Source organism: Kogia breviceps, chromosome 6 (assembly GCF_026419965.1).
Source record: "Kogia breviceps isolate mKogBre1 chromosome 6, mKogBre1 haplotype 1, whole genome shotgun sequence".
Taxonomy (NCBI): Eukaryota; Metazoa; Chordata; class Mammalia; order Artiodactyla; family Physeteridae; genus Kogia; species Kogia breviceps.
Genome location: NC_081315.1, coordinates 110,343,529 through 110,370,126, shown reverse-complemented (window position 1 = coordinate 110,370,126; position 26,598 = coordinate 110,343,529). Strand labels below are relative to the sequence as shown.

The 26,598-nt window shown below is 44.9% G+C and overlaps 1 protein-coding gene across 4 annotated transcripts in view; it reads right to left on the bottom strand.

Annotated features, from left to right (window-relative positions):
• Positions 1 to 26,598, bottom strand: part of SLC2A9 (solute carrier family 2 member 9) — a 213,318-nt gene that overhangs the window by 75,393 nt on the left and 111,327 nt on the right. For all 4 annotated transcript variants that reach the window (XM_067036383.1, XM_067036384.1, XM_067036386.1 and 1 more), the window contains 2 exons: positions 13,032 to 13,142; positions 704 to 805 (listed from right to left, as the gene is read on the bottom strand). In XM_067036383.1, coding sequence (XP_066892484.1) covers positions 704 to 805; positions 13,032 to 13,142 — 213 coding nt within the window. The remainder of the gene's footprint in view (positions 1 to 703; positions 806 to 13,031; positions 13,143 to 26,598) is intronic.

The window sequence follows — 26,598 nt, the reverse complement described above, 5'->3', positions numbered from 1 at the left end:
TCATCACCATGAAAGGAAAAAAAAAACCACTTTCATAAGAATTAGCTATGGCTCCATCCATCCCCACAAATATACATTCACTGAGCGCTTATTATGCTCCAGGCACTGTTCCAAGTACTTTAAGTGCATTTCCCATTTAATCCTCACGATACCCCTGGATATAGGGCTAACTGTCTCATTTTAGACATGGGGCCCCGGGGAGCAGAGAGGTTAAGTGACTTGCCAAAAGTTTCATGGGGAGTAAGTGGGAAAGCCAGGATTCCCACCCGGCGGTCTGGCTCCAGAGCCCCTGCTGGTACCCACAGGCTTCGATGTGACAGTTGTGAAGGTGCCTCATACGGCAGTGCCAGCCACCCTGAGCTGGAACGTGAGAGCTGCAAGAGGAATCTTAGGAGTCATCTAGTGCTATCTCTTCTATTCAACAGATGGGTAGACTGAGGCTCAGGACATATCTTGCCCGACACAGCTCATTAGTGGCAGCGACAGGACCAGAAGTCATGTCTCTTATCCCCCCAGTTCAAGGACCCATTACTAAAGCCCCTCTCCAAGGGTGGCCAGCAGCTTCAGAGCTGAGATGCCCTTGGGAACTCTGCATTACAAGAGCCGTCTGTAGACCGTATGGACTTCCCAAGCTGAAGGTCCCAGAGCAAGAAGCCATGCCCATGCTGTGCTCCCTTGGGGAGCGACAGACACGTCCTCTCACCTGCAGCATCAGCGTGACGGTGAGGATCCCAAAGAAGAGGGTCATCAGCCCAAAGCCACCAATGAGGAGGGGTCTCCGTCCCATGCGCTCGATGACCAAGCCCTAGGTCAGGGTCAGAGAAAGACGGTTATTACTCCCCTTCTAGCAGCGAGCGAACAGGACCGTGATAATTGGAACTGCACTGGGATCATTGTTAAAGTATGGCTCTGACCTGGAGGCGCTTGGCCAGTTTCTACCCTGCCACAGCCAGAGGAATGATCTTTACAAGAACAGAGGAAAGGGAGGGAGAAGAAAGTCACAGCTCTCGAGCACCAGCAGTGTGTTGATACATTCACCTTCACCCTGATCTTCCTCACTGGGCAGGGTGGGCTTGTCCTCAGAAGAGATGTGGTTGCCCTGCTCTCTTCCCCCACCTTTGGATCCAGCGGGTGGAAGTTAAACTCTTTCCATCCCTTATGCCGCATGTGGAATGTTCCAGGGGCAGACTTGGTGGGGAAGGCCTGGGGTGGGAGTGAGCAGAGAAGGTTCTGTCGTTTTCCACTCTGCCTGTGCCTGGGTGGCTCAGCTTCATTCTGGGTGTGATACTGGGAAGCCCAGGTGACTGCAGCCCCTGAAGCCAGGTCCCCCGACCCAGCTTCCTGCAGACATAGGGCTGTCACTGGCCTCCATCCGGCTGCCCCATGTCTCCCTCTCAGGCAGGTAAGGACAGGCTCTTCACTGAGCTCCTTCAGATGCCAATGGCCCTGAAACATCGTGATCCTATCTGAGTCTCAGAGCCAGGCAGCCTGGGGCTCATGTCCTGGGTCTATACTCTACAGATGTGTGAAATGTGACATGTGACTTTCCCCCCCTCAGAGCCCCAGGGCCTTTACCTGTGAAAGGAGGACAAAATACTCTCCAACAAAAGTGTCTGGAGGGTGTGCACAGGTTAATAAGAGACTGTGTTCAAAACACATAGTAAGTCTTCCGATGTCAGGTGCCCTCCCCTCCTCATCCCTCCTACCCCCATTTCACAGAAAGAGAGCATTGAGGATCAGAGAGGTGAAGTAACTCAGTGGCCGTCACACAGACATCATTAAGGGGAAGAGGGTGGGGGAGAGAGAGAGATGGAGAGACAGAGAGAGAGAAATTGAACTCAGGACATCTAAATAAAAATCTATGGCTTTTCTCAACTGGGCAATCAGGCAAAGCTTCCTGGAGGAGGCAACAGCAGGCAGAGAGGCAGGGAGCAAAGGCTTGGAGGCTGGGAAACCCTGGTCAACTGAGTGATCTGACTTGGACAAAGGGAAGCAGCGACACTGCTGGGGTCCACGAAGCCAGAGCAGTGCCTCTGCTGTCTACCAGCTTCAGATGACGGTTCGAAAGCCAGAACATAGAGAAGAACTGTCGCCATCCCGCCCCAAAGCCTCGGGGTCTCTCGCTAAAGGTGTCCTGCTGCAGGAAACCTAGAGCCCTCCTCCTTTTCCTCTTTCCCTCTTTCCTCATGCCCTGCTCTGGAAAAGGCAGGCAAGGGGAAGCCAGCTGGGCACGCTCTCCCTGGGCTCAGCCTGGGCTGCTGTCCTGCCGGTGCAATGGGCACTGAGGGGTGAATGGGCACTGCTCTGCTGGCTTGCTGAGTGCCTGGGAGGGGCTTGGGGGGACAACAAGCCTGGATGACGGCTATATGTCTCAAAAAACATCCATGACTTTCCCTTGGCAAGGTTTTCCCCCGGCCGCCCAGGGAGGCAGGGTGGACCCACATGTCTAAACCTGGCCTTCTTGACACCTGACCCAACAGAGCAGAGCACAGGTGGTGTCCAGAGGCTTGTGGGCCTGAAATGGGCAGGTCTGGGTTCAAGTCCTTGCTCTGCCCCGCAGGGTCTCTGCTCCCAGGACAGTTGACTTAGCTTCTCCAAGCCTGTTTCCCTACTTGGAAAATGCAAATAATAACCCTGACTTTGCAGTGAAGCTGTGCGATCAGAGGCAAAGAACTCACGGTGCCGACACAGGCTTGCGAACAACCCAGGCTTCCGAACAACCCAGGCTTCCGAAGAATGGCAGGAGATTTGCAAGAACAAGCCTTGCAGTCAAGGTGGGACCTGGGGTCTTGTCCCAGCTCCTGCCTCTAACAGGCCGTGTGGCCTTGAGCAAGTCAATCAATGCTTCTGTGTCTTCATTACTCCTCTTTTTTGATGACGGTGGGTTAGTGTGGGTGATAGCTGACGATCATTTGCCAAGTACCTGTTATGTGCCAGGTGCTGCATTCATTAAATACTTTCTATGTGTCAATTCATGTAACCGTCACTACAACTTTATGAAGTAGGTGCTGTTACCCTCCTACACTGTCGGTGGGAATGTAAATTGGTGCAGCCACTATAGAACACAGTATGGAAGCTCCTCGGAAGACTAAAAATAGAACTACCGCATGATCCAGGGATCCCATTTCTGGGCATATACTCGGAATAAAACTATAATCCAAAAGATACATGCACCCTAGTGTTCATTGCAGCACCATTTACAATAGCCAAGACATGGAAGCAACCTAAGTGTCCATCAACAGATGAATGGATAAAGAAGATGTGATGTATATATATATATATATATATATGTATATATATATATATATATATATATATATATGTATATATATATATATATATATATGTACATCATATATATATATATATAATGGGATATTACTCGGTCATAAAAAAATTAAATAATGCCATTTGCAGCAACACTGATGGACCTAGAGATTATCATACTAAGTGAAGTTAAGTCAGACAGAGAAAGACAAATACTATATGATATCACTTATATGTGGAACGTAAAAATAATACAAATGAATTTATATACAAAACAGAAACAGACTCACAGACATAGAAAACAAACTTATGATTACCAAAGGGGAAAGGGGGTGGGAGAGGGATAAATTAGGAGTTTGGGATTAGCAGATGCAAACTACGACGTACAAAATAGATACACGAAAAGGTCCTACTGTATATATAGCACAGGGAACTATGTTCCATATCCTGTAATAAACTACAATGGCAAAGAATATGAAGAAGAATGTATATGTATAACTGAATCACTTTGCTATACACCAGAAACTAACACAACATTGTAAATCAACTATGCTTCAGTAAAAACGTTTAAAAATTAAAAAAAAAAGTAGGTTCTATTATTTGTCTGATTTTACAGGTAAAGAAACTGAGAGAGGCTTTGGGAACTTGTTTAAGATCACATGGATGATAGAAGGCAGAGCTGACATCATCTACAGTCTTTTCTGGTTCATAAGAAGACATTAACATTTTCCCAAGCAGAACAGACAAAGCACCACTTTCTAAGAGTGCACGGTTGCATCTGGGTGCCCGGCACCCTCCTCCCTGCACCCTGACCATCTCCCTCACTTGAAGGTCAGGAGCTTCATCCTTGTTTCCCCAGAACCTAGAAGAGCACCTGGCAAGTGTGGAGCCAGCGTTTGCTGATGTAGTGAAGGTTGATCTTTTTTTTTTTTTTTTTGCGGTATGCGGGCCTCTCACTGTTGTGGCCTCTCCCGTTGCGGAGCACAGGCTCCGGACGCACAGGCCCAGCGGCCATGGCTCACGGGCTCAGTCGCTCCGCGGCATGTGGGATCTTCCCGGACCAGGGCACGAACCCGTGTCTCCTGCATCGGCAGGCGGATTCTCAACCACTGCGCCACCAGGGAAGCCCCGAAGGTTGATCTTTGTCAGTCTGACAACTCTCATTTTGCAGAGGAGAAGGATGATGAGGATGGTAAGGTTACTCCGTGGGAAGCCAGGCCCAGTGAGAGCCGTGGAGGAAGCAAAGGTTAGCAGTTGCTGGGAAAGTTCTAGAGAGAAAGAAGGGCATGCATCTAAGTCATCTCTCCTCTCCAAGTTTTCTTGACTTGAGTCCAATCAAAGGTGAGGCCCTGATAGGGGCTGCCAGGGCCAGAGCAACATGGTGGGAAGCTGGACCCTTGGGAGGTGGGGATGGAGAAGGTCGGGGACACCCAGGATCAGAGGCCCAGAGAGATTATGGAATTTGCCAAAAGTCACTCAGAGCTCTTCAGAGATAAGGAAGTGGAATGAATGCTCTCTCACACCACAGGGATGGCTGAAAAATATCCATGCTCTTGGACTCAGTCATTCACCTTTTGGGTATTTATCCTAAGGAAATAGATATTTGGTCAAAAATTTGTGGACAAAGATCTTCATCACAGTGTTATTTATACTAATGAGGACATAGAAACAATCTAGAAGTCCAACAACTGAATTGGTTAAATACATTCTGGAACATCCAGATGATAATTATGTAGGGATTCACATATTTTAAAAGAATTTAAAATAACATAGAAAAATCTTCAGTGTATAATTTTAAGTGAGAAGAGCAGGGCATAAAGCTGTATAGACATATACGGTTTTGTAAATTACAGTTATGTGAAACTAATACGTTCTAGAAAAATATATGCAAAAATAGTTTGTAATGGCAAATTCTGGTTGGGGGAATAATGTGTGACTGTGATTTTACTTGTTATTTTTTGGTCACTTCCAAGTTTTCTACAATGAGCTTTTAAAAATTTTTTAAAAAGAGCGTAAAAGATAGACTTAGCTAAAACTCAGATGCAAATCCCTGTTCCCTGAGTCATAAATCTTTACTTTTTCCTGATCATCAATGATTTCCAATACCTGCACTGGCAAATTTTCATCACTGTGTATAATGTGTTTCTGCTACAATCTAAGGATGTCATAGCCATTCTTATGGTTAATGGGGCTGAGCTCAGAGTTAAGCTAGCACTGGAAATGAAGCCTGCTCATAACTGGACCATTTGGGGGCTTCATCTCATAAGCATCTTAGGGGGTTCAGTTAGTGTACCCTGAGACAGAGTGCAGAAGAGACTAGAGACATTACCATGACAACCGTCACAGTCTTCGGGAGACACTGAGGTTGCTACACTGAGACTGATGTGTATTGCATTGTCACACTGAACTTGTTACTGATTTCAGTGTGTTGGGTGTTTTTTTCTTTTATTGTTCTTGGGTTTTTATTTTTTGTTTGTTTTAGCTTCTTTAAAGGCATCATCACTGATTTCAGAGTCAGAAATTGTGCCCCCGGGGCTTCCCTGGTGGCACAGTGGTTGAGAATCTGCCTGCCGATGCAGGGGACACGGGTTCGTGCCCCGGTCCGGGAAGATCCCACATGCCGCGGAGCAGCTGGGCCCATGAGCCATGGCCCCTGAGCCTGCGTGTCCGGAGCCTGTGCTCCACAACGGGAGAGGCAACAGCAGTGAGAGGCCCGCGTACCACAAAAAAAAAAAAAAAATTGTGCCCCAAACACAGACCAATGAGAACCACTGTCTCACACCACGATGCCAACATTCGAGCACTTTGGTGGGGGAATCTGGCTGTTTCGTGTCACTAACGTCTCTGCATGATCCACTAACCTGAGACAAAGTAAAGCTGGAAACAGTGTCTTTGATTTGGAAACAGTTTGTAAATATGGTCTGAGAAGACACCAAGGCAATGACTGTGAAAGAGAAAGAAGAGATGGCAATAACCCTCTCCATCCTAGTGAGAAACAGGGTCAGTCTCCAGGGCTCTCTTCCTCCTTTAAATAGCACTGAAGTGCAGCCTGTCAAAAGGGATTAGAGGGGCTTCCCTGGGGCTTCCCTGGGGCTTCCCTGGTGGCGCAGTGGTTGAGAGTCCGCCTGCCGATGCAGGGGACACGGGTTCGTGCCCCGGTCTGGGAAGATCCCACATGCCGCGGAGCGGCTGGGTCCGTGAGCCATGGCTGCTGAACCTGCGCGTCCGGAGCCTGTGCTCTGCAACGGGAGAGGCCACGGCATTGAGAGGCCCGCGTACCGCAAAGAAAAAAAAAAAAAAAGGGATTAGAGTAAACAAGGTATTTCCACTCGACATTGAATCATGAGTGAAGACATGAACTCAAGGTGAACAGCAGCCTCTGAAGGTTATTAGTGTCAGCTGGGGATGAACTGTCAGCCTCCTGATGCTTCCAGGAAAGTCCATCTGGGGAGTCCTGAGCCATTTACCTGTACCTACTGCCCACCCCACAGTGCTAGGACCAGTGGTGGAATAATAATAGTAAAACCTTTTTTTTTTTTTTGGTTTGTTAGATTAATGTGTAGTTGATTCAATAAAATGGACCTGTTTTAACTGTGCAGTTTGGAAGGTTTTGACAGATTTCTGCACCCATAAAACCCTGACCACAACAAGATACAGAACATTTCTGTCATTTCAAAGTTCCCTTGTCCCTCCAAAGTTCCCTGGCCCTAAGCAACCACTGATATACTTTCCATCAGTTTAGATTAGATTAGTCTAGATTAGATGAGAGTTCCATACTGGTCATCCATATGCTTTTGGGATTTGTTCGTGATGTATAATCAATAGTTCATTCCTTTTTAGTGCTCAGTAGTATTCCATTGAATGGATATACCATAATTTGTTTCTCCATTCATCAGCTGATGGACACTTGGGCTATTTCCAGTTTGGGCTCTTATGAATAAAGCTGTTATGAACATCAGTGTCCAAGTCTCTATGTAGATGTGTGCTTTGATTTCTCTTGGGTATGAGAAAATGGCTGGGTTGTATGGGTAAAAATTTTACAAGAAACTGCCAACTGTTTTCCATTTTAAAGTCCCACCAGTAGTGTATGAAAGTTCCAGTTGCTTCACATCCTCATCAACATTTGGTATATCTGCCATTTTAAACTTTAGTCACCCTTATGGTGAATCGTGGTATCTCATGATGGGTTTTAGTTATAATTTCCCAGATGACTAATGATGTCAAGCATCTTTTCATATGTTTATGGTTGTCTTTTTTTCTTTTGTAAAATGTCTGTTCAAGACTTTTGCTCATTTTCAAGTGGATTGTTGGTCTTCTTATTGTTGAATCACTAAGAATTCTTTATATATTCTGGATTCAAGTCCCATGTAAAATGTGTACTTTGTGAATATTCCGCTGTCCGGCTTGCCTTTCCATTTCCTTAGCATTGTCTTTTAAATATTCACAGCTTTTACTTTTGATGAAATCCAATTGATCAATTAAAAACAAGTTTCATCACCTAAAACTAAAATAATATTGTACAACTATATTTCAATTTAAAAAATGATTTATGCTTTTTATATCTCATCTAAGAAATCTTTGCTTACTTCAAGGTTGCAAAGACTTCCTCCTATGTTCTCTGCTAGATGTCTTGTAACTTTAGCTTCTATGTTTCAGTCTGTGGTCAATTTTGAGTTAGTTTTTGTGTGTGGCACGAGGTAAGAGTTGTTTTCATTTTTTTCATATCACTATCTAGTTTTTATGGCACCATTTGTTATAAAGACCACCTTTCTCCATTGAACTACTTTGACACCTTTTGTATTTCTGTACTCATTCTATTCCATTGATCTGTATGACTATCCTTATGCCGATTCCATGCTGTCTTGATTACTGTATAGTGAACAATGTTATAGCACTTACTATGTACCAGATGCTTTACATATAGCAATGATTTAATCTTCATAACATCTCTATGGGGTATATAGTATTATCATCCCCTGTTATATCCAGAAATTGAGGCTCAGAGAGGTTAGCAGCCTACCCAAAGTCACACAGCAGCAGAGCGAGCCTTCAAGTCCAGGCAGTCTGGTTCCAGAGTCTTGCTCTCAACCCCTGAGCTACACTGCCTCTCCACACTGTCAGTAAGACAAATGTACATCGAGATTTATGAAAAGAATATATACACTCTCCCAAAGCTTTCCTTCCTTCCTTGTGTGAGGCCCTGGCACTGGGGCACAGAGAAAAAAGAGATAGGAGTCCCTGCCCTTGGGGAATTTATGAGTTGAATTGTGTCTTCCAAAAAAAACAGGCTGAAGTCCTAATGCCCGGTACCTCAGAATGTGACTTTATTTGGAAACAGGGTCTTCACAGAGGTAATCAAGTTCAAATGAGGTTATTAGGGTGGGCCCTAATCCAGTATGATTGGTGACCTTATAAAAAGGGAACATGTGGACACAGACATGCACACAGGGAGGATGCCATGTAAAGATGAAAGCAGAGATTAGGGGGATGCTCTAAAGCCAAGGAATGCCAAAGGTTGCCAGCAAATCTCCAGATGCCAGGGCAGAGGCCTGAAGCAGATTCTGCCTCAGCCTCAGAAGGAATCTATCCTCCAACACCTTTGTTCAGACCGCTGACCTCCAGAATGGTGAGACAACACATTTCTGTGTTTAAGCCACTCAGTTGGTGATAGTTCGTTACCCAGCCCTAGCAAATAGTGAGCTCACGCCCGATGGAGAGCAGGGCTTGGTGTGTTGTCTGTTAAATGATTAAACTTATGAAGAAAGAAGGAAAGCATGGAGGAAAGGAAAATAGGGCCTAAATTTTCATTTAAATCAAATGTGACTCAATTAAAACTTCCAAATCTGACTTAATGTGTCTTTATAGTATTTTACATACATTACTTTATATGAATTTTATAGGCCAGTCTCTATCTATATTTTGTTCTTTGTTTACAGCTAAGTGTAAAGTGTTTGAAGTACTCAGGGCTTCGTAGAATTCCTGACATCTCAGGGATGGCAGGGCCCTGTAAGAGTTCATTCTTCCACAAGATCATAGAAGATACCCTGTTCTTTCTGTCGTATTCCAGGCCAGGCCTTTTCTCGTCCTGCTGGTTCCCGTGAACTCAGACTTTGCCTGGCTTGACTTGCTGCTCCTGAGTTGGGGGTGGGGGCACGTGGGCTGACTGTGCGCAGGGCTCCAGAAAGAGGAAGCGCTGTAAGTGGTGACTCGGCCTCCCTCAGGACATTCGATCTGAATGCCTGGAGCAGAGGGTGTGGATTCCAGCCAGGGGCAGAGCACTCCATCTAGTTAGCAGATGCTCCTTTTCTCAAATGGCTTTAATGGAGTCTCATTCAATTAAGCAACTATGTACTGGGTGCTTATTATGGGCTGGCCCCTAGCGTAGCAGAATGTATGCAGACCAGGGCTGCAGAAATACAGCTTGACAACTACCATCGCCATTTCTTCAAACCTACTGTCTCTCTCTCTCTCTCTCTCTCACACGCTCACACACACACATGTGCGCACACAATCTGAACATTGAAGCAAGGTGCCACCCAGACTGAGGCCAGCACCCAAGTATCCTAAATGGTTGCCCTTGATCTTGACACTTTGTGGATGGTGGGGTCACTGAGGAACCCTTGCCACACAAGCAGTTAGTGACACTCTATTCAGAAGCTGGCTTATTGCTAAAGCTTTAGTTATAGAAGGATGGGAGAAAGGAACAGGGAATTGTTTCATTATCACTGACTCAGCTCTCTTGCAGAGACAAGAAAGCCAAGGCAGATTGCATGAGAAAAATCTCAAGTTTCCGTATTTTTTTTTTTTTTTGGTATGCAGGCCTCTCACTGTTGTGGCCTCTCCCGTTGTGTGCTCCAGACGCACAGGCTCTGCGGCCATGGCTCACGGGCCCAGCCACTCCGTGGCATGTGGTATCCTCCTGGACCAGGGCACAAACCCGTGTCCCCTGCATTGGCTGGCAGACTCTCAACCACTGCGCCACCAGAGAAGCCCCAGAGAGTTCCTTTTAAAATGCAACATGGCATCTGCTTTCAACACCCTTGGCTGCTCCCCTCCAGCCCCGCCGGCGCCCCCTGCTGTCCCTCTGACTTGCAGACACATCCCTGCTCCCGTGCAAAGCCTGCTCTAGACATCCTCCATCGGCCTCTCCAGATCCACTGTGTCCTGGAGGGCGACCCATAAAACCAGATCAACAGGCGTCCTCGCCTCCTGCCCCCAGGGGGTGTCAGCAAACGTGGCACCCGTAAGAAATCAGAAGGAGGGAAGGAAGGGAAAGGGACCAGGTGATGGTCCCCCGGATCCCTTCTTATAGGCACATTGTGGCTGGTCGTGTCCCTCTACTGAAGGTCCCTGCTCCTGATGGGTGGAGCCCCCCACCCTACAGACCTGCCCACCCCGAGTTAATGTGCCCTCCAACCCCTCCTCTTTACCAGGCCGGCTCTGCCCTGCTGGGGTCTGGCTGAGGCAGGCCTTCCTTCTGGCAGCCCCCTCTGCCTGGAATGTTCTTCCCCAGGTATCTGGGTTACAGACAACTTGCTCGTCCCTCGAGCCTGACCACAGTGTTTAACAGGGCAACCATCCCACCTCTCAATCCGGATTCTCTGCTCTTCTGTTCCTCACCGCATCTTCCACCTTCTAACCACCATGCAGGTGACCACCGATGCCATCGTTACTGTTGGTCCTCCCCACTGGGCGCTCGCCCTCTCCTGGGCAAGGACCTGTGTGTCTCTTTTGGTCACTGATGCCTCCCACACACCCGGACCCAGGCCTGGCACAGAGTAAGGGCTCAACCGGCACTTGCTGAATATTGAAGGAATGGACACTCTGGCCAGTTTCATCTTCCAGGTTTGTAGGCGGTAGCAGGGCATGATCAGATTTACCTATAACACGTGTTTGGTTCCCTTCAGGAATATTAATCACCAACTGTGATTGTACTAGTTTTTTGGGGCTGCCATCATAAAGTACCACAAACTGGGTGGCTTGAACAATGGAAATGTCTTTTCCCACAGGCCCGGGGGCTGGAAGTCTGAGACCAAGGCGCTGGCAGGGCCAGGCTCCCTCTGAAGATGTGGGGGAGGGTCTGTCCCAGGCCCCTCTCCCAGCTTCTGGCAGCTCCTTGGGTTTTGTGATATAACTTCAGTCTTCACATGGTATGTCCTGTGTCTGTGTCAGATTTCCTCCTTTTTATAAGGACACCAGTCATATTGGATGAGGGGTCCACCCTACTCCAGTATGATCTCAACTAATTACATCTGCAATGACCCTCTTTCCAAATCAGGTCACATATAAAGGTACTGGGGGTTAGAATTTCAACATGTGAATTTTCAGGGGACACAATTCAGCCCATGAAAATAATGAACACTTATTAAGTGCCTGCTCCATGCCAAGCACTGGGAATTACTGTATAATTCTCATAATTGGGCTTCCCTGGTGGCACAGTGGTTGAGGGTCCACCTGCCCATGCAGGGGTCACAGGTTCGTGCCCCAGTCTGGGAAGATCCCACATGCCGCAGAGTGGCTGGGCCTGTGAGCCATGGCCGCTGAGCCTGAGCGTCTGGAGCCTATGCTCCGCAACGGGAGAGGCCGCGGCAGTGAGAGGCCCGTGTACCGCAATAAAATAACAACAACAAACAAACATAAAGGAAAATCCAAAAAACAAATGCTGCAATTTCCCCATGACTTTCGTTCCAGACTGATTGTGATTTCCTGATGATCAATGTAAAAATTAATAATAACAATTGGGTAGAGTCTATAACTCAAGACAAGAATTTTGAGAAACTTCCAGATTGTGAAACATCAAGATATTGTCCCTCTAACAAAAGACTGTGAGTGGAAGGGGGAGGCAGAACATCAGGTCTCGACACTCTCATGACATCCGTTTTTAAAACATCTTGTTGGAAATGCCCCATTAAAAGCAGGGAACAAAATAAAGTGTTCTTTCAGAAATGAGTCAGAAATACAATTGGAAACCTCTGCCTGTTTGCACTGGCATCAATCTTGTCAGTGCAAATCAGTGAGCAAGAGTGGAAATAAAAGGTCAAGGTAGAAGACATAGGAATAGCTCAGAAAGGGCTAAACCAAAGACCAGAGAGGTTGAGTGCATTGCCCAACATCACACAGCCAAGAATTTCCAGAGCTAGGATTCAACTCCAGTTAGGTCTGTTTGCAAAACCTCTGCAATTTCTGCTAGATTTTGAAATTCCCTAATGTTTTATCCATCCCCCCCATATGTTTATTTTATGTATCAAAGGTTGAGAAAAAGTGACGAGCTCTACGTCTCTCTTCTTTTGGACACTGTTGCTTATTAATAAGTTACCCTCTTGATGGACCGATGGACTGGGGTGTACTTTCTCCTTTTCTTTGCCTTGCAAACTCCTACATGTTTGGGGTGGTGATGACAGCTAATGGTTTTAAAGTGATGGCAACAGAACTTAGGCTCATATGGACTCTGATCTGGACTCCCAGGGAGATATGGCCCTCTCTACAGGGTGCTCACCACAATGTGTCATTTGGGACTAAGTGAGAGTTCAAAGAAAAGAACTACTTATTGAACAGAAGACAATAGGGAAACAAGATGTAGATAAGAATATTCTCTAGATGGGTGAAATGTCAGTGATAAACTGCATTATAAACTCCCCAAATTCAGACACTTTGGAGTGACAAAGGGCATGTTTCTTTAAATTCATGCGCTTGTTACCTGGGGGTCCCTGCAGCTCTGTTTAACCCCCCATGATGTTCTCAGGAATAACCCTCAGTTTACTCACAGAGAAGATGGCAGCCAAAGTCTCTATGCCACCAGTGCTCAAGGTGATGTATGGGATCTTTTCCGGAGGGATTCCAGCTTTTCCAAAGATACTGTTGGTGTAGAACCAAATCTATAAAGCAGGAGAGAAAAAGAAGGCAGAAGGGTCAGTGAGAGGCACCTATTTTCTAAATTAAATTCAGGTACAAGGTAGTCTCTGAGATTTGCTGCTAAATCCAGAGGTATAAGGTGGAGCTATGCGGTTGGCCAACCACTTATTTTCTCCTTTCTCCCACATTTTCCCTTTCTCCAATACTAACAGAATGTCTACATTACTGGGAGCAACATGTGCTCAGCTAAGTGTGGCAATGAGACATGAACAGAAATATTGCTGAGGCTTCCAGGAATTCTCCTTAAAAGGAGATTTTCAAGAAAGAGGTGTGATCCTTTTATTGCCCTTCCTCCTTTCTGCTGTCAGGATGGTGAATGTGATGGCTAGAGCTTCAGCAGCCCTCTTGGGACACTAGGTGACCTCAGGAAAGCGCTGCTTTTAGCCCCCATAGTAACTCTGTGAGAATTAGATACGGTCCCTGATCCACAAGATATTTTACTGTCATCCACTGGAAACTGTCATAATAAATCTATAATGGTTACAACATGAATGAACCTCCTGAGAGTTCTGCAACTCACAAGCTGCATAACTATACATAGAACCCTTATGGTATGAAAGCCCCAGTTGAGATGCTGGAGCAGGAAGTTAGAAGGAGACTGTGTGAAATCTCTTGCATTCCTATACAATAATGATGAAAAATATGACAGAGAAATTAAGGAAACACTCCCATTTACCACTGTAACAAAAGGAATAAAATACCTAGGAATAAACCTACCTAGGGAGACAAAAGACCTGTAAGCAGAAAACTATAAGACACTGATGAAAGAAATTAAAGATGATACAAACAGATGGAGAGATATACCATGTTCTTGGATTGGAAGAATCAACATTGTGAAAATGACTACACTACCCAAAGCAATCTACAGATTCAATGCAATCCCTATCAAACTACCAATGGCATTTTTCACAGAACTAGAACAAAAACTTTCACAATTTGTAATGGAAACACAAAAGACCCCAAGTAGCCAAAGCAATCTTGAGAAAGAAAAATGGACCTGGAGGAATCAGGCTCCCTGACTTCAGACTATACTACAAAGCTACAGTAATCAAGACAGTATGGTACTGGCACAAAAACAGAAATATAGATCAGTGGAACAGGATAGAAAGCCCAGAGATAAACCCACGCACATATGGTCACCTTCTCTTTGACAAAGGAGAGAAGAATATACAATGGAGAAAAGACAGCCTCTTCAATAAGTGGTGCTGGGAAAACTGGACAGCTACATGTAAAAGAATGAAATTAGAACACTCCCTAACACGATTACACAAAAATAAACTCAAAATGGATTAAAGACCTAAATGTTAGGCCAGACACTATAAAACACTTAGAGGAAAACATAGGCAGAACACTCCATGACATAAATCACAGCAAAATCCTTTTTGACCCACCTTCTAGAGAAATGGAAATAAAAACAAAAATAAACAAATGGGACCTAATGAAACTTAAAAGCTTTTGCACAGCAAAGAAAACCATAAACAAGACGAAAAGACAACCCTCAGAATGGGAAAAAATATTTGCAAACGAAGCAACTGACAAAGGATTAATCTCCAAAATTTACAAGCAGCTCATGCAGCTCAATATCAAAAAAACAAACAACCCAATGCAAAAATGGGCAGAAGACCTAAATAGACATTTCTCTAAAGAAGATACACAGATTGCCAGCAAACACATGAAAGGATGCTCAACATCACTAATCATTAGAGAAATGCAAATCAAAACTACAATGAGGTATCACCTCACACCAGTCAGAATGGCCATCATCAAAAAATCTACAAAGAATAAATGCTGGAGACGGTGTGGAGAAAACGGAATCCTCTTGCACTGTTGGTGGGATGGTAAACTGATACAGCCACTATGGAGAACAGTATGGAGCTTCCTTAAAAAACTGAAAATAGAACTACCATATGACCCAGCAATCCCACTACTGGGCATATACCCTGAGAAAACCATAATTCAAACAGAGTCATGTACCACAGTGTTCATTGCAGCTCTATTTACGATAGCCAGGACATGGAAGCAACCTAAGTGTCCTTCGACAGATGAATGGATAAAGAAGATATGGCACATATATACAATGGAATATTACTCAGCCATAAAAAGAAACGAAATTGAGTTATTTGTAGTGAGGTGGATGGACCTAGAGTCTGTCATACGGAGTGAAGTAAGTCAGGAAGAGAAAAACAAATACCGTATGCTAACACAAATATATGGAATAAAAAAAATGTTTCTGAAGAACCTAGGGGCAGGACAGGAATAAAGACACAGACATAGAGAATGCACTTGAGGACACAGGGAGGGGGAAGGGTAAGCTGGGACGAAGTGAGAGAGTGGCATGGACATATATACACTACCGAATGTAAAATAGATAGCTAGTGGGAAGCAGCCGCACAGCACAGGAAGATGAGCTTGGTGCTTTGTGACCATCTAGAGGGGTGGGATAGGAGGGGTGGGAGGGAGATGCAAGAGGGAGGAGATATGGGGATGTATGTATATGTATAGCTGATTCACTTTGTTATACAGCAGAAACTAACACACCATTGTAAAGCAATTATACTCCCATAAAGATGTTAAAAAAAATTTTTTTTAAAGGAGGAGATTGTGTCCATACTCACTAGCGTGATTCAAACCTGGGCACTTTGGAGTGTGTTAATATTGATTCCAGGATAGCAGGCATAAATAAGGACTGCCCTCTGCAAACTACCGTGTGTGGTCCTGGGTCTGATGTACCAGCCCTCCTAATTTCCTTCATGTGAGAGAGAAGACCTGTATTGTTTAGATCACTGTGGAGGCTTCTGCCACATGAGGCCAAACCTAACCCTAACAGAGACTCAAAGGGCATCAGACAATCACTGTTTGGAGTCTGGAGACCTGACTGCATCTTGAACTACCTGTGTGACCTCAGGCAATTCCCTCTGGCCTGCTGAGATTCCTTCTCCTCCTTGGTCAAAAGAGGATAACCACACCCTTCCTGCGAGATGTCAGGAACTGGGTAAGTCACTATTCATTGATCTAAAGTTTTGGATCAATAGGCTGAACAGAAATCATTTGTGTCCTCCCAATCCTAGCCATTTCCTTGAAAAGAAAGAGTTTGCTGAATGATAGAAAACTACGCAGTCTTGATACATGAAATCTGACAAGAAAACGTGCTGCCTTGAAGGGCTTTGGGAACATTTATAAACTGATCAACGTTAAGCAGAAACATTAGGGCTTGTTGCTTATAACTTGTCAGGCTCGACTGTAGCTGGGTGTGTTCTCTGCCTTTGGTTCTTTGTTTCTGGAGAAAGGTCTTGTTTCTGCAGATTTGTCTTTTTACCAGCATTGGTTGGAAAAAAAAACTTTCACACATTGGGGGAGAAGTTATAATTTAGGACCTACTCATATCTACAGATGGTTCTGCCAACTAAAGAATGTCACTCGCCATCTGGCTCTACAAGGATTAGGTCATTAGCCACTGCAGTCGCTGACCTTCAACACACCCTGAAAGCAGTTCAGGGTAGAAGTCAGGAATGAGACACTGTGCTCTGGGGAAACTGGCAGAACAGGCTTTCAGATAGATGTTTTTGAGACAAAATTTTATAAACCCAATTTCTTGCATTTTCTCATACTTAGAAAAGCACTAAAATCATTGACAAGACATATGCTCATTGTGACTAGCAGCAACCTTCTACTGAGATGTGTGCTTGATTGCATGTACCTCCTTCACCAAAATCATATATATACTGATCTCCCCTGCTACCTCTTTGGAGCAGTTCCTCAGAGCTATCTGAGAGGCTGTTTCTTGAGCTATAGTCCTCAGTAAGCCCCCAGTAAAGCTGAACTCACAGCTCTCACTTCACGTTTTTTAAAATTCAAGTTTATTTTTTAGTAAATGAGTAATTCTTCATAAAGTTATAGGCATACCCAGAGACTCCAGTAAAAACTACTGCATGAATTTTTCTGAGCTTGTGGGCATTGATGCATTTGGTGGCAAAAATTGGTTTTAATACTCACGTAAAACAGGGACTTCCCTGGTGGCGCAGTGGTTAAGAATCCGCCAGCCAATGCAGGGGACACGGGTTTGAGCCTCGGTCCGGGAAGATCCCACATGCTGCAGAGCAACTAAAACCGTGCACCACAACTACTGAGCCTGCGCTCTAGCTCCTGCAAGCCACTACTACTGAGCCTGTGTGCCACAACTACTGAAGCCCACACGCCTAGAGCCCCTGCTCTGCAACAAGAGAAGCCACTGCAATGAGAAGCCTGCGCACCGCAATGAATAGTAGTCCCCGCTCGCCGCAACTAGAGAAATCCTGTGTGCAGCAACGGCTTGCAGCAACGAAGATGTAATGCAGCCAAAAATAAATAAGATAAAATAAATATTATTTTTAAAAATATTCACGTAAAACAAAGACTCTCCTGCTTGTGTCTGCCTCTCATTTGAATGAGCTGATAAATTAGAATTTTAGACTCTATCTTTGCTGTCATGTCCATAGAGTACAGAAGTAGCTCCTGATAATTCATTAATTCCTAAAGCTCTTAGGGCTCTGACAGAAGCTAAAATAATTCCAAAAAGCCTTAGTCTCCACTGGATTTGTTTAGATGATCTCTTCTCCTTTTGAAGGTAACTGATTCCCCAGCACACCTTCAGGGTTGGATCAGAAAAGTTTAGCTGCCTTTCTTAATCTTCGCCCAAATTCATGGATTTTCAACAGTCAGGGATCTCTCTGCGCCCTTTCCGCACCCAGCTGCCCTGCTGCAAAGGTGGATCTGACATTTGTATCATTCTCAGCCTCAGCTCTGAACCCCACACCCTGACCTGCTCATGTTCCAGAAGCTTCCAGCCTCTGATCCCACGTGATACGTGTTCTCCGTGGAAGCTATGTTTCGGCCTCCTGCCTGGTGCTCCTTCCTGGCTTCTCACACCCCTTCCAACCCCCTTTCTTCCCTGCTTCCAATTCTCCCTTGTAGCAACATTGCCAGGAGCAACCCTGACAGGTTTAAATGTTAGTGAAGAGAGTCACGGTGAAGAGAACCCACATTATGGGCTCACAGGGACAGTTTTAAGTGGCCCTTCAGTCATCTTATACTTAAATGCATTTCTGCAATGACAGGCAGAAATCGGCCCTTTGGACCCTCTCCCCATCCAGGGCCTGCAGGGGGGACCTGCTGGGCTGGTCCTGGGCACAAGGGGAAGATATGGGCCTCCTTGATTCCCTGCCTCTAATGCCCTAAAGCCCTCATGCTTGACTCATGACATGTGTTCTACAGACAAAGTATAACATGCAAATTATATGCAAATTATTTTCAACTCTCAACCGTTTGTGAAGGGGACAGTGCCTGAAGATCAGCGAGACCACACACAGCTGACAAGGCAAGCGCAGGACAGAGAGCCAGGCCTGTTTGCTTCCTGCCTGCACAGGCTGGGCTGGGCTCTGAGCCCAGCTTACTGACTTGAGATTCTCTTCTAGCCTGTTACTCTCTGACTCCTATATATACCCATGGCCTTGACGGTAGTCAGCCATCAACTGAGAGATGCATCTAACCTCTCTCCCTGGCTAAACACCAGGAGCAACAAAACACCTGATTACCTTTGCCCAGAACAGGGTGCTCTCGGCACACAGTATGCTCTTAACATATGCTTGCAAGATTGGTCAGCAGAACAGTGGTTCCCCTAAACGATGTCCACATCCTAATCCCAGGAACCTGTGAATATGTTACATTACATGGCAAAAGGTCTGAAGATGTGGTTAAGTGAAGGGGATTGAGATGGGGAGGCTACCCTGGATTATCCAGGTGAGCTACAAATGTAATTGCAAGGGTCTGTATACATGGGAAAAGGGTAGGAGGTCAGAGGTCAGAGAGAGAAGACCAAAGGATGAAAGCAGAGGTCAGGGAGAGAGAGAAAGTTGTAAACACAGAGGTGGTCTCCACAAACCAATGGTGATGCACAGCATCTACTTTGAAGTATAGAAGACAAGGGGGATCTTTTATTAAACACTATGTCTCAGAAACTGTGCCAATGTTTCACCTACTGTCTGGCAGGACCTCCTTTCCCTTCATTTCCTTCTCCCATTCGGGTAACAGGCCTCTCTCAGCCCAAGAAATGAGGAACCACATAAGGGATCAGGATGAGGCAGGCAGGTACCCTTGGAAAGAGGAAACTTGCCTGCCCGCTTGTGCTGGGCTCTCTGTGCACCTGCCTCCGTAGGAAGCTTGCACTCCCTCTGCTGTATGCCGGGAGGGGGAGAGGTGCCCTGTGGGAGTGGGCCTGGGATTGCTTCCTTCTGTTGAGACTGGGTTGGCGCCTTACATCCAGGAACGCAGAATTAACCCCAGCTTCTGAAGTCACATACTCGAATCTAGTTTCACTTGGAATAGAGCTGACATTTTGATCTCATCTATCTGATTCCTGTGCCAATCTCTCTAATCTGTTCTGAATTTCAGAGGGGAAGGAAGTGGTTTATATATTGTATCCCCAAACCTATCACCTATGTGACCTAATTTTATCCTCCCCATAACCAGTGGGGTAGATATCTTGTCCCCATTTAACAGATGAGGAAACTGAGGCTCAGTCAGGGGAGGGCTACACAGCTATCAGTGGCAGAGCTGGGATGTCAGCTTTTCTGCTGCCCTCTGCTGCCTCTGGGTGAGAGGCCATCTGAATTCCCTCCTGAGATGGAAGGAGGTGGGTATTAAATCAGATGGAGTCAATCTGAGAGGTGAGAGGGAACAGAGTGCATCATGGGAAAGGATAACAACAGGCTGGGAGGGAACAGAGTGCATCATGGGAAAGGAGTGTGCTGCACAGAAAAGCAAGACCACCACCGAGGGAGGACCTTCGCTCTTCTGATAACTCCTGAAAGCCCAGACCCTATTCCTCGACAGCGCTGCTTCATCCAAAGCCCCAAGCCAATGTCATCCCTCACTCTCATCAGGCCTTGCTTCAACCTGATAATGGAGGTAGAGGAATGGGCTGGCTCTCTCCGCCTCTCTGAGTGGGACCAGCTGAGGGCCAGCTGCAGTGGCCGACCTCACTCTCTGGAAAACAGGACCTACAATCCACTCCAGGCCTTCTCCAGGGCGAGCAGGCTTGTAACAGCCCCCAACACTGCCGAATGCCAGGGTCAGGGCAAATTAAAATCTAAAGTCCCCTCTTTGTGAGCTTTGGAAATAGGGGAGGCTGTGAGTGGACCTGATGGGTTTGACTCCCAGCAACAACTCCCGGTGGTGAGAACGCGGACAGGGTCTCAACCTCCTGGCCCTGCTCAGATCCTTCAAGTGGTTTGAGAATTAGGTTGGATGAGGCATCCGGAGCGCCCTACTCTCCACGCTCAGTGAAGGGCGGCTCCCTTCCCCGCCCCTCACTCTTTTTCTTCATGGAAATCCAGAAAGATACAAAGTCAGGACTCAAATGTTAAGAGGGGTCAGAAATTCTTAGCTTTTAAAAGCTTTTCTAAGAGTGCTGGGTTACCTAGGTTTTCTCCTCCTCTTCCATAAAAATATAACCTCACCCTACCCAGCCTTTAGCTAACTGCTGCCACCTTTCTTGTCTCCTTTGAGTTATGTCCCCATTTTACACCTCAGTGATTGAGGTCAAGGGGTTAAGTGGTACCCAGGGTTACACAGCTGGGAGGTTGGAGGAAGTGGGCTGGAACCCACCATCCGGTGGTCTCATGGCAGGGCTCTTAAAACAAGATAATAACTAAAATTATCTAGCACCACCTATGCGGCTGGCCCTGTGCTGGGACTTTGTACATATCCTTTCATCTGTCTTCACGACCTTCATCTGGGCTTTAGTTTCCCCACTTTACAGCTGGGGAAACAGGCACTGAGCAATTATGGCAACTCGTCCCCTAACTTGCAAGTTCAATGCTGGGGGTTGAACACACACAGTTGACCTAGAACTTCCGCTCTGAACCACATGCTAGGGTGGCCACACGGAGGGTCCCCGTTTAGCATTCTCTCCATCCATGGGGACAGAGCAAGTTCTTCCTGTGAGATGGTCTCAGGTATTAGGGTAACAGAACATTTCATTCTTCTAATTTGAGATAGAAAGTTATTTAGGAAGAAACTTCAAAATGAAAGCTGTTTCTAACGCTTCTGAACTTGTGATTAGAAGTTTCGTGCAGAGCATGATTTGGGCTTCAGAATTCCTAATGATGCTTAGAAAAATGAGATGGATCTTCACATGGGTCCAGGCCAGCAGAGGAGGAAGGGGTCATGCTGTGCTACAAACCTATCTCAGGCTTTCCTGCCTCCTGCACTCACTCCATTCTCCCAGCCTTGTCTCCCTTCCATTTGACTGTTTATCAGGGGTGTGGGACGTCTGGTGCTCTGCTAGGCACGGTTGTTACACGCCCATCCTTGCCCTCCCAGATCTAGTCTAGCAGGGGAGGGAAGTGTTACACAACAATCACACAGGTAAAGAGTTCGAGGGGTACACCAGCTCTCTGGGAGCCCTGTGATGCTTGGGCCCCTACCGAATGGACAAATATGGTGGCAGTAGAAGGCGTCTGAGCATCTAGAACAGATGTCACCAGGCCCATGTGTCTTATTTCCAGCTTGCACTTTGAGCCTCTCCACTCTTGTTTTACATTTATTTCTAACAAGCTTGGGTGTCTTGCTTCCCAGCCACAGTGCATATCGGAAGCAGCAAAGTTTGAAAATGTGTGACATCGAGAGAGAAGTAAACAATGCTAGGAACAGTTTTGCTGATACCAGCCAGGAGGAAGGAAGACCTAACAGAAGCTCAGCAGTTACCATCAGAGATCGTCCACGTACACAATTTCATATAAGTCTCAGGGCAACTCTGAAAAAAAATGAGTATATCATCTCCATTTTCCATAAAAGGAAACTGAAGTCTGGAGAAGTTGGTATGATTGGCCTCCTCCGTTCAAGAAGAGAGGAATCCAGAAGAAGGAAGGGCAACCCAAGGTAGATAAGAGTACCATCATCATCATCCTTGACCTTCTAGAAGATTCCAGAAGGTTCAAGAAAACTATGGCTTCCTTGCACCAGGTTTGGCAGTTGGTCCAATTTTCATCAACCCAAGGACTTGGTGGAAACAGTGCCCTCCTTGCCCTTGTTCTTCTCACCCCATACTCTTTGCCTTCCTAAACATTCAGCTGCCTCCTATATGCCATGGGCTGCTGGAGACACAGGCACCGTGGGAAGGGTCTCCATCCTCGAGGATGGCTGCGGGGAGGGGAGCAGTGTCAGAGAGACTAAATATTTGCACAAAAGCCAGTTTTTTGTGCAAACGACAAATTGCTCAGGAGGAAGGCAGCTGCATAAAATAAGCAATTTTAAGTGACAAGTCTAATTTTAGAGAAAAGAACTTGAAAGCTATTGTGAGAAGGAGGGGGGAAAAAACCAATATGACACTGAAAAGGAATTTAGAAATAACTAAATGTTAAATTCAACCTTCACTTGATTTTCTAGTATGTGAAAACCATTCATTGACTCTTTAGCCAAAAAGTACTGAATAATACATAATGCTTGTTTAGGACAGTGGTTCTCAACTGGGGGCAATTTTGTCCCCAGCAGATGTTGGGCAATGTCTACAGAAATTTTTTATTGTTATATCTGCTGTCTTATAGTGGGTAGAGGCCGGGTAAGCTGCAAAACATCCTACAGTGTACAGGGCAGTCCTCGTGGCAATGAATTTTCCAGTCCCAAATGTGCATAGTGCTGAGGCTGAGAAAGCCTGGTTTAGTACAAGGTATAAGGTCTTAGAGATGGGTTGGCCAAACTGGCAGGGGCCCTGGTGCCAGGAGATGCGAGTTTGACAGCACAGGCATCACCCACTGTGAACTTGAGCAAGTCCTCGACCCTCTGTAAGCCTCAGTTTCTTCATCTAGAAAATGGGGATGGTGTCACCTACCCTGAAGGACCTTTGGAGCCAGAATAAAGTGATGAATGGAGATGTCTAGCAGTATTTACAACTGTCTTAACATATGGACCATGTCCTCCCACCCCCAAATAATTTCTGGTAAAACTAAGGGGACAGAGCAAGTCTTAAAGGACATTTAAAGTTTTTCATCTGTGTTAGATAGCTCTCTTCCTTGGTGTCATGAATTATTTGGACTAAAAGGTAGCAAGTGCAGGGAGAGAGATTGCACTGAAGCACAGGACAGTTGGGCTCTGAGGCTGGGATTTGCTGCTAAACAGTGTTTATCCTTTTGTATGTAAGACGGAAGTGAGACTTGTCCCCCTGGCTTCCTAGGGATGACCTGGGGACACAGCCCAGTGACACATATGGAGATGCTCTGAGGGGGCCTTGGGGATCCTTCCTGCTCGAGGTTTAAGCACCCAGACCTTGTAGCCAAATGGCTGGGGCTCAAATCCCCTTTCCACCATTCCTAGCTGTGTGACCTAGGGAAAGTATCTCAATGTCTCTGTGCCTAACAGTCATGCCTAGCTCACAGGGCTGCCATGGAGACAGCTCTTGGCTCATATTAAGTGCTAAGTAAGTGTGTGCTTGATTATTATTACAGCTGAGCAGACAGAGGCTGGGCAAGGGAAAGCAATTGGCTTGGTTTAACACTGCAGGTTTGTGGTCACAGTGAGACAGAAAGCCAGGCCTCTGGATCTTGGCCCAGAGCTCTTTACTCTAGGCCATGTCAGGCTCCATGCCAAGCCGGAAGTATTACTCCTGATTTAAAGATTAAAAATAATCCTCAACAAAACCAAGAATAGAAGGAAATTACCTCAGTGTAATAAAGGGCATATAGTTGTTTTATATTATTTTAGACACACCAGAATTCTCATGTTTACTGTTTGCATGGTGTATCTTTTCTCCATTTTTTACTTTCAATTTGTATCTTTATGTTTAAATGTTTTTCTCTTGTAGATAGGATATACTTGAGTTTTGCTTTCAGATGCATGCAAATAATCTCTTTTACTTGGAGTATTATTTCCCATTTACATTTCATATAATTATTGATACAGTTGGGTTTAATATACCCTTTTTGTTAAAAACAAAAAACAACAACAACAAAAACCCAAAACAAACAACACCCCCAAAACAAAACAAAAAAATAAAGGGCACATACATGATAAGCCCACAGCTACCATCATACTCAATGATGAAAAACTGAAAACTTTTCTTCTAAGGTCAGGAAGGTCTTAGAAGGATACCCACTCTTGCCACTTTTATTCAACATAGTACTGGAAGTCCTAGCCAGAGCAATTAGGCAAGAGAAAGAAAGAAAATGCATCCAAGTCAGAAAGGAAGAAGTAAATTATCACTGTTTGCAAATGACACGTTCTTATATGTAGAAAACCCTAAGATACCACACACACACATACACATACAGAATGTTAGAACTAATAAACAAATTCGGTAAAGTTTTAGGATACAAAATCAACATACAAAAATCAGTTGCATTTCTATACACTAACAAGGAACTACCCAAAAAGGAAATTAAGAATACAATCCCATTTTCAACAACATCAAAAATAATAAAATACTTGAGAATAAAGTTAACTATGAAGGTGAAAGACTTTTACATTGAAAACTACAAAACACTGATGAGAGAAATGAAAGAAGACACAAATAAACGGAAAGATCTTCGATGTTCACGTATCAGAAGACTTAATATATATTAGTTAAAATTTCCATACTACCCAAAGCAATCTACAGATTCAATGCGATCCCTATCAAAATCCCAATGGCATATTTTACAGAAATAGAAAAAAAGTCCTGTAGTTTCTATGGAACCACAGAAGACCATGAATAACCAAAACAATCTTGAGAAAAAAACAGAACTAGAGGCATCACACTTCCTGATTTCAAAATATGTTATAAAGCCACAGTAATTAAGACAGTATGGTACTGGCATAAAGACAGACATATGGACTAATGAAACAGAAGAGAGAACCCAGAAATAAACCTATGCGTATACAGTCAACTGATTGACAAGGGTGCCAAGAATATTCAATGGGCAAAGGATAATCTTTTTGACAAATGGTGTTGGAAAAACTGGATATCCACACACAAAAGAATGAAATTGGACCCTTATCTTCACTCAAAATGGATTAAAGACTTAAACATAAGACCTGGAACTATAAAACTTCTAGAAGAAAACATAGGGGGAAAACTTCATAACATTGATCTTGGCAATGATTTTTTGAGTATGATACCCAAAGCAAAATTAGACAAGTGGGACTACATCAAACTAAAAAGCTCCTGCACAGCAAAGGAAATCATCAACAGCAACAAAGGCAACCTACAGAATGGGAGAAAATACTAGCAAACCATATATACCCGATAAGGGGCTAAAATCCAAAATATATAAGGAACGCCTACATTTTGATAGCAAAAAAATAAAAATAAAGCAAAATGACAATAACAAAACCCACCCCCCCAAGCTTCTAAAAAACCCTATTAACAAGTGGGCAAAGGACTTGAATAGACATTTCTCTAAAGAAAACATACAAATAGCCAACAGGCATACGAAAAGAGTCTCAACATCATTAGTCACCAGAGAAATGCAAATCAAAACAACAAGAGATCACTTCATGCCTTTTAGGATGGCTACTACTACTACCACCAAGTGCTGGTGAGGATGTGGAGAACTTGGGAGCCTAGTGTAGTGCACTCTTGGTGGGAACGTCAACTGGTGCAGCCACAATGGAAAGCAGTATGGCGGTTCCTCAAAAAACTAAAAATAGAGTTACCATATGATCCAGCAACTCCACTCTTGGGTTTTTATCCCAAATAGTTGAAAGCAGGATCTTGAAGAGATATTAGCACTCCTATGTTCAATGCAGCAATAGTCACAATAGCCAAGACATGGAAATAACCTAAATGTTTGTTGATGGATGCGTGGATATACAAAGTGTAGTATATACATTGAATGCAATATTAATCAGCCTTAAAAAAAAAAGAAAGAAAGAAATCTTGCATTTTGTGACACCGTGGCTGAATCTGGAGGACATTATGCTAAGTGAAATAAGCCAGTCACAGAGGACAAATACTGCACGATTCCACTGATATGCGGTATCTAAAATAGTCAAACTCATAGAAGCAGAGAGTCAAATTGCAGTTGCCAGGGCCTGGTAGGGGGAAAACTCGGTGTTGCTAATCAACAAATGTAAGGTTTCTATAAAGCAAGATGAACAAAACTCTAGAGATCTGAGCAATATGGTGCCTAGAGTTAACAATACTGTGTTTTGCACTTGGACGTTTGTTAAGAGGGAAGGTCTCATGCTAAATGTTCTCACAACAATAAGAAAAGAGATGGAACGCAGTCAACGCGAGGAGGGTGGCTGAGATCTCAGCATTGCTGGCCCTGGGAGTGGAGAGGCATTTTTTTCCATCTATGCTTATGCAGTGGGGCTTATAGATGCACCCGAGGGGAATTTATAAAGTTATACAGGGTATGCAAATTGGAAAATTATGTCCCAGCGGAGGAGAGAATTCTGTTTAGAAAT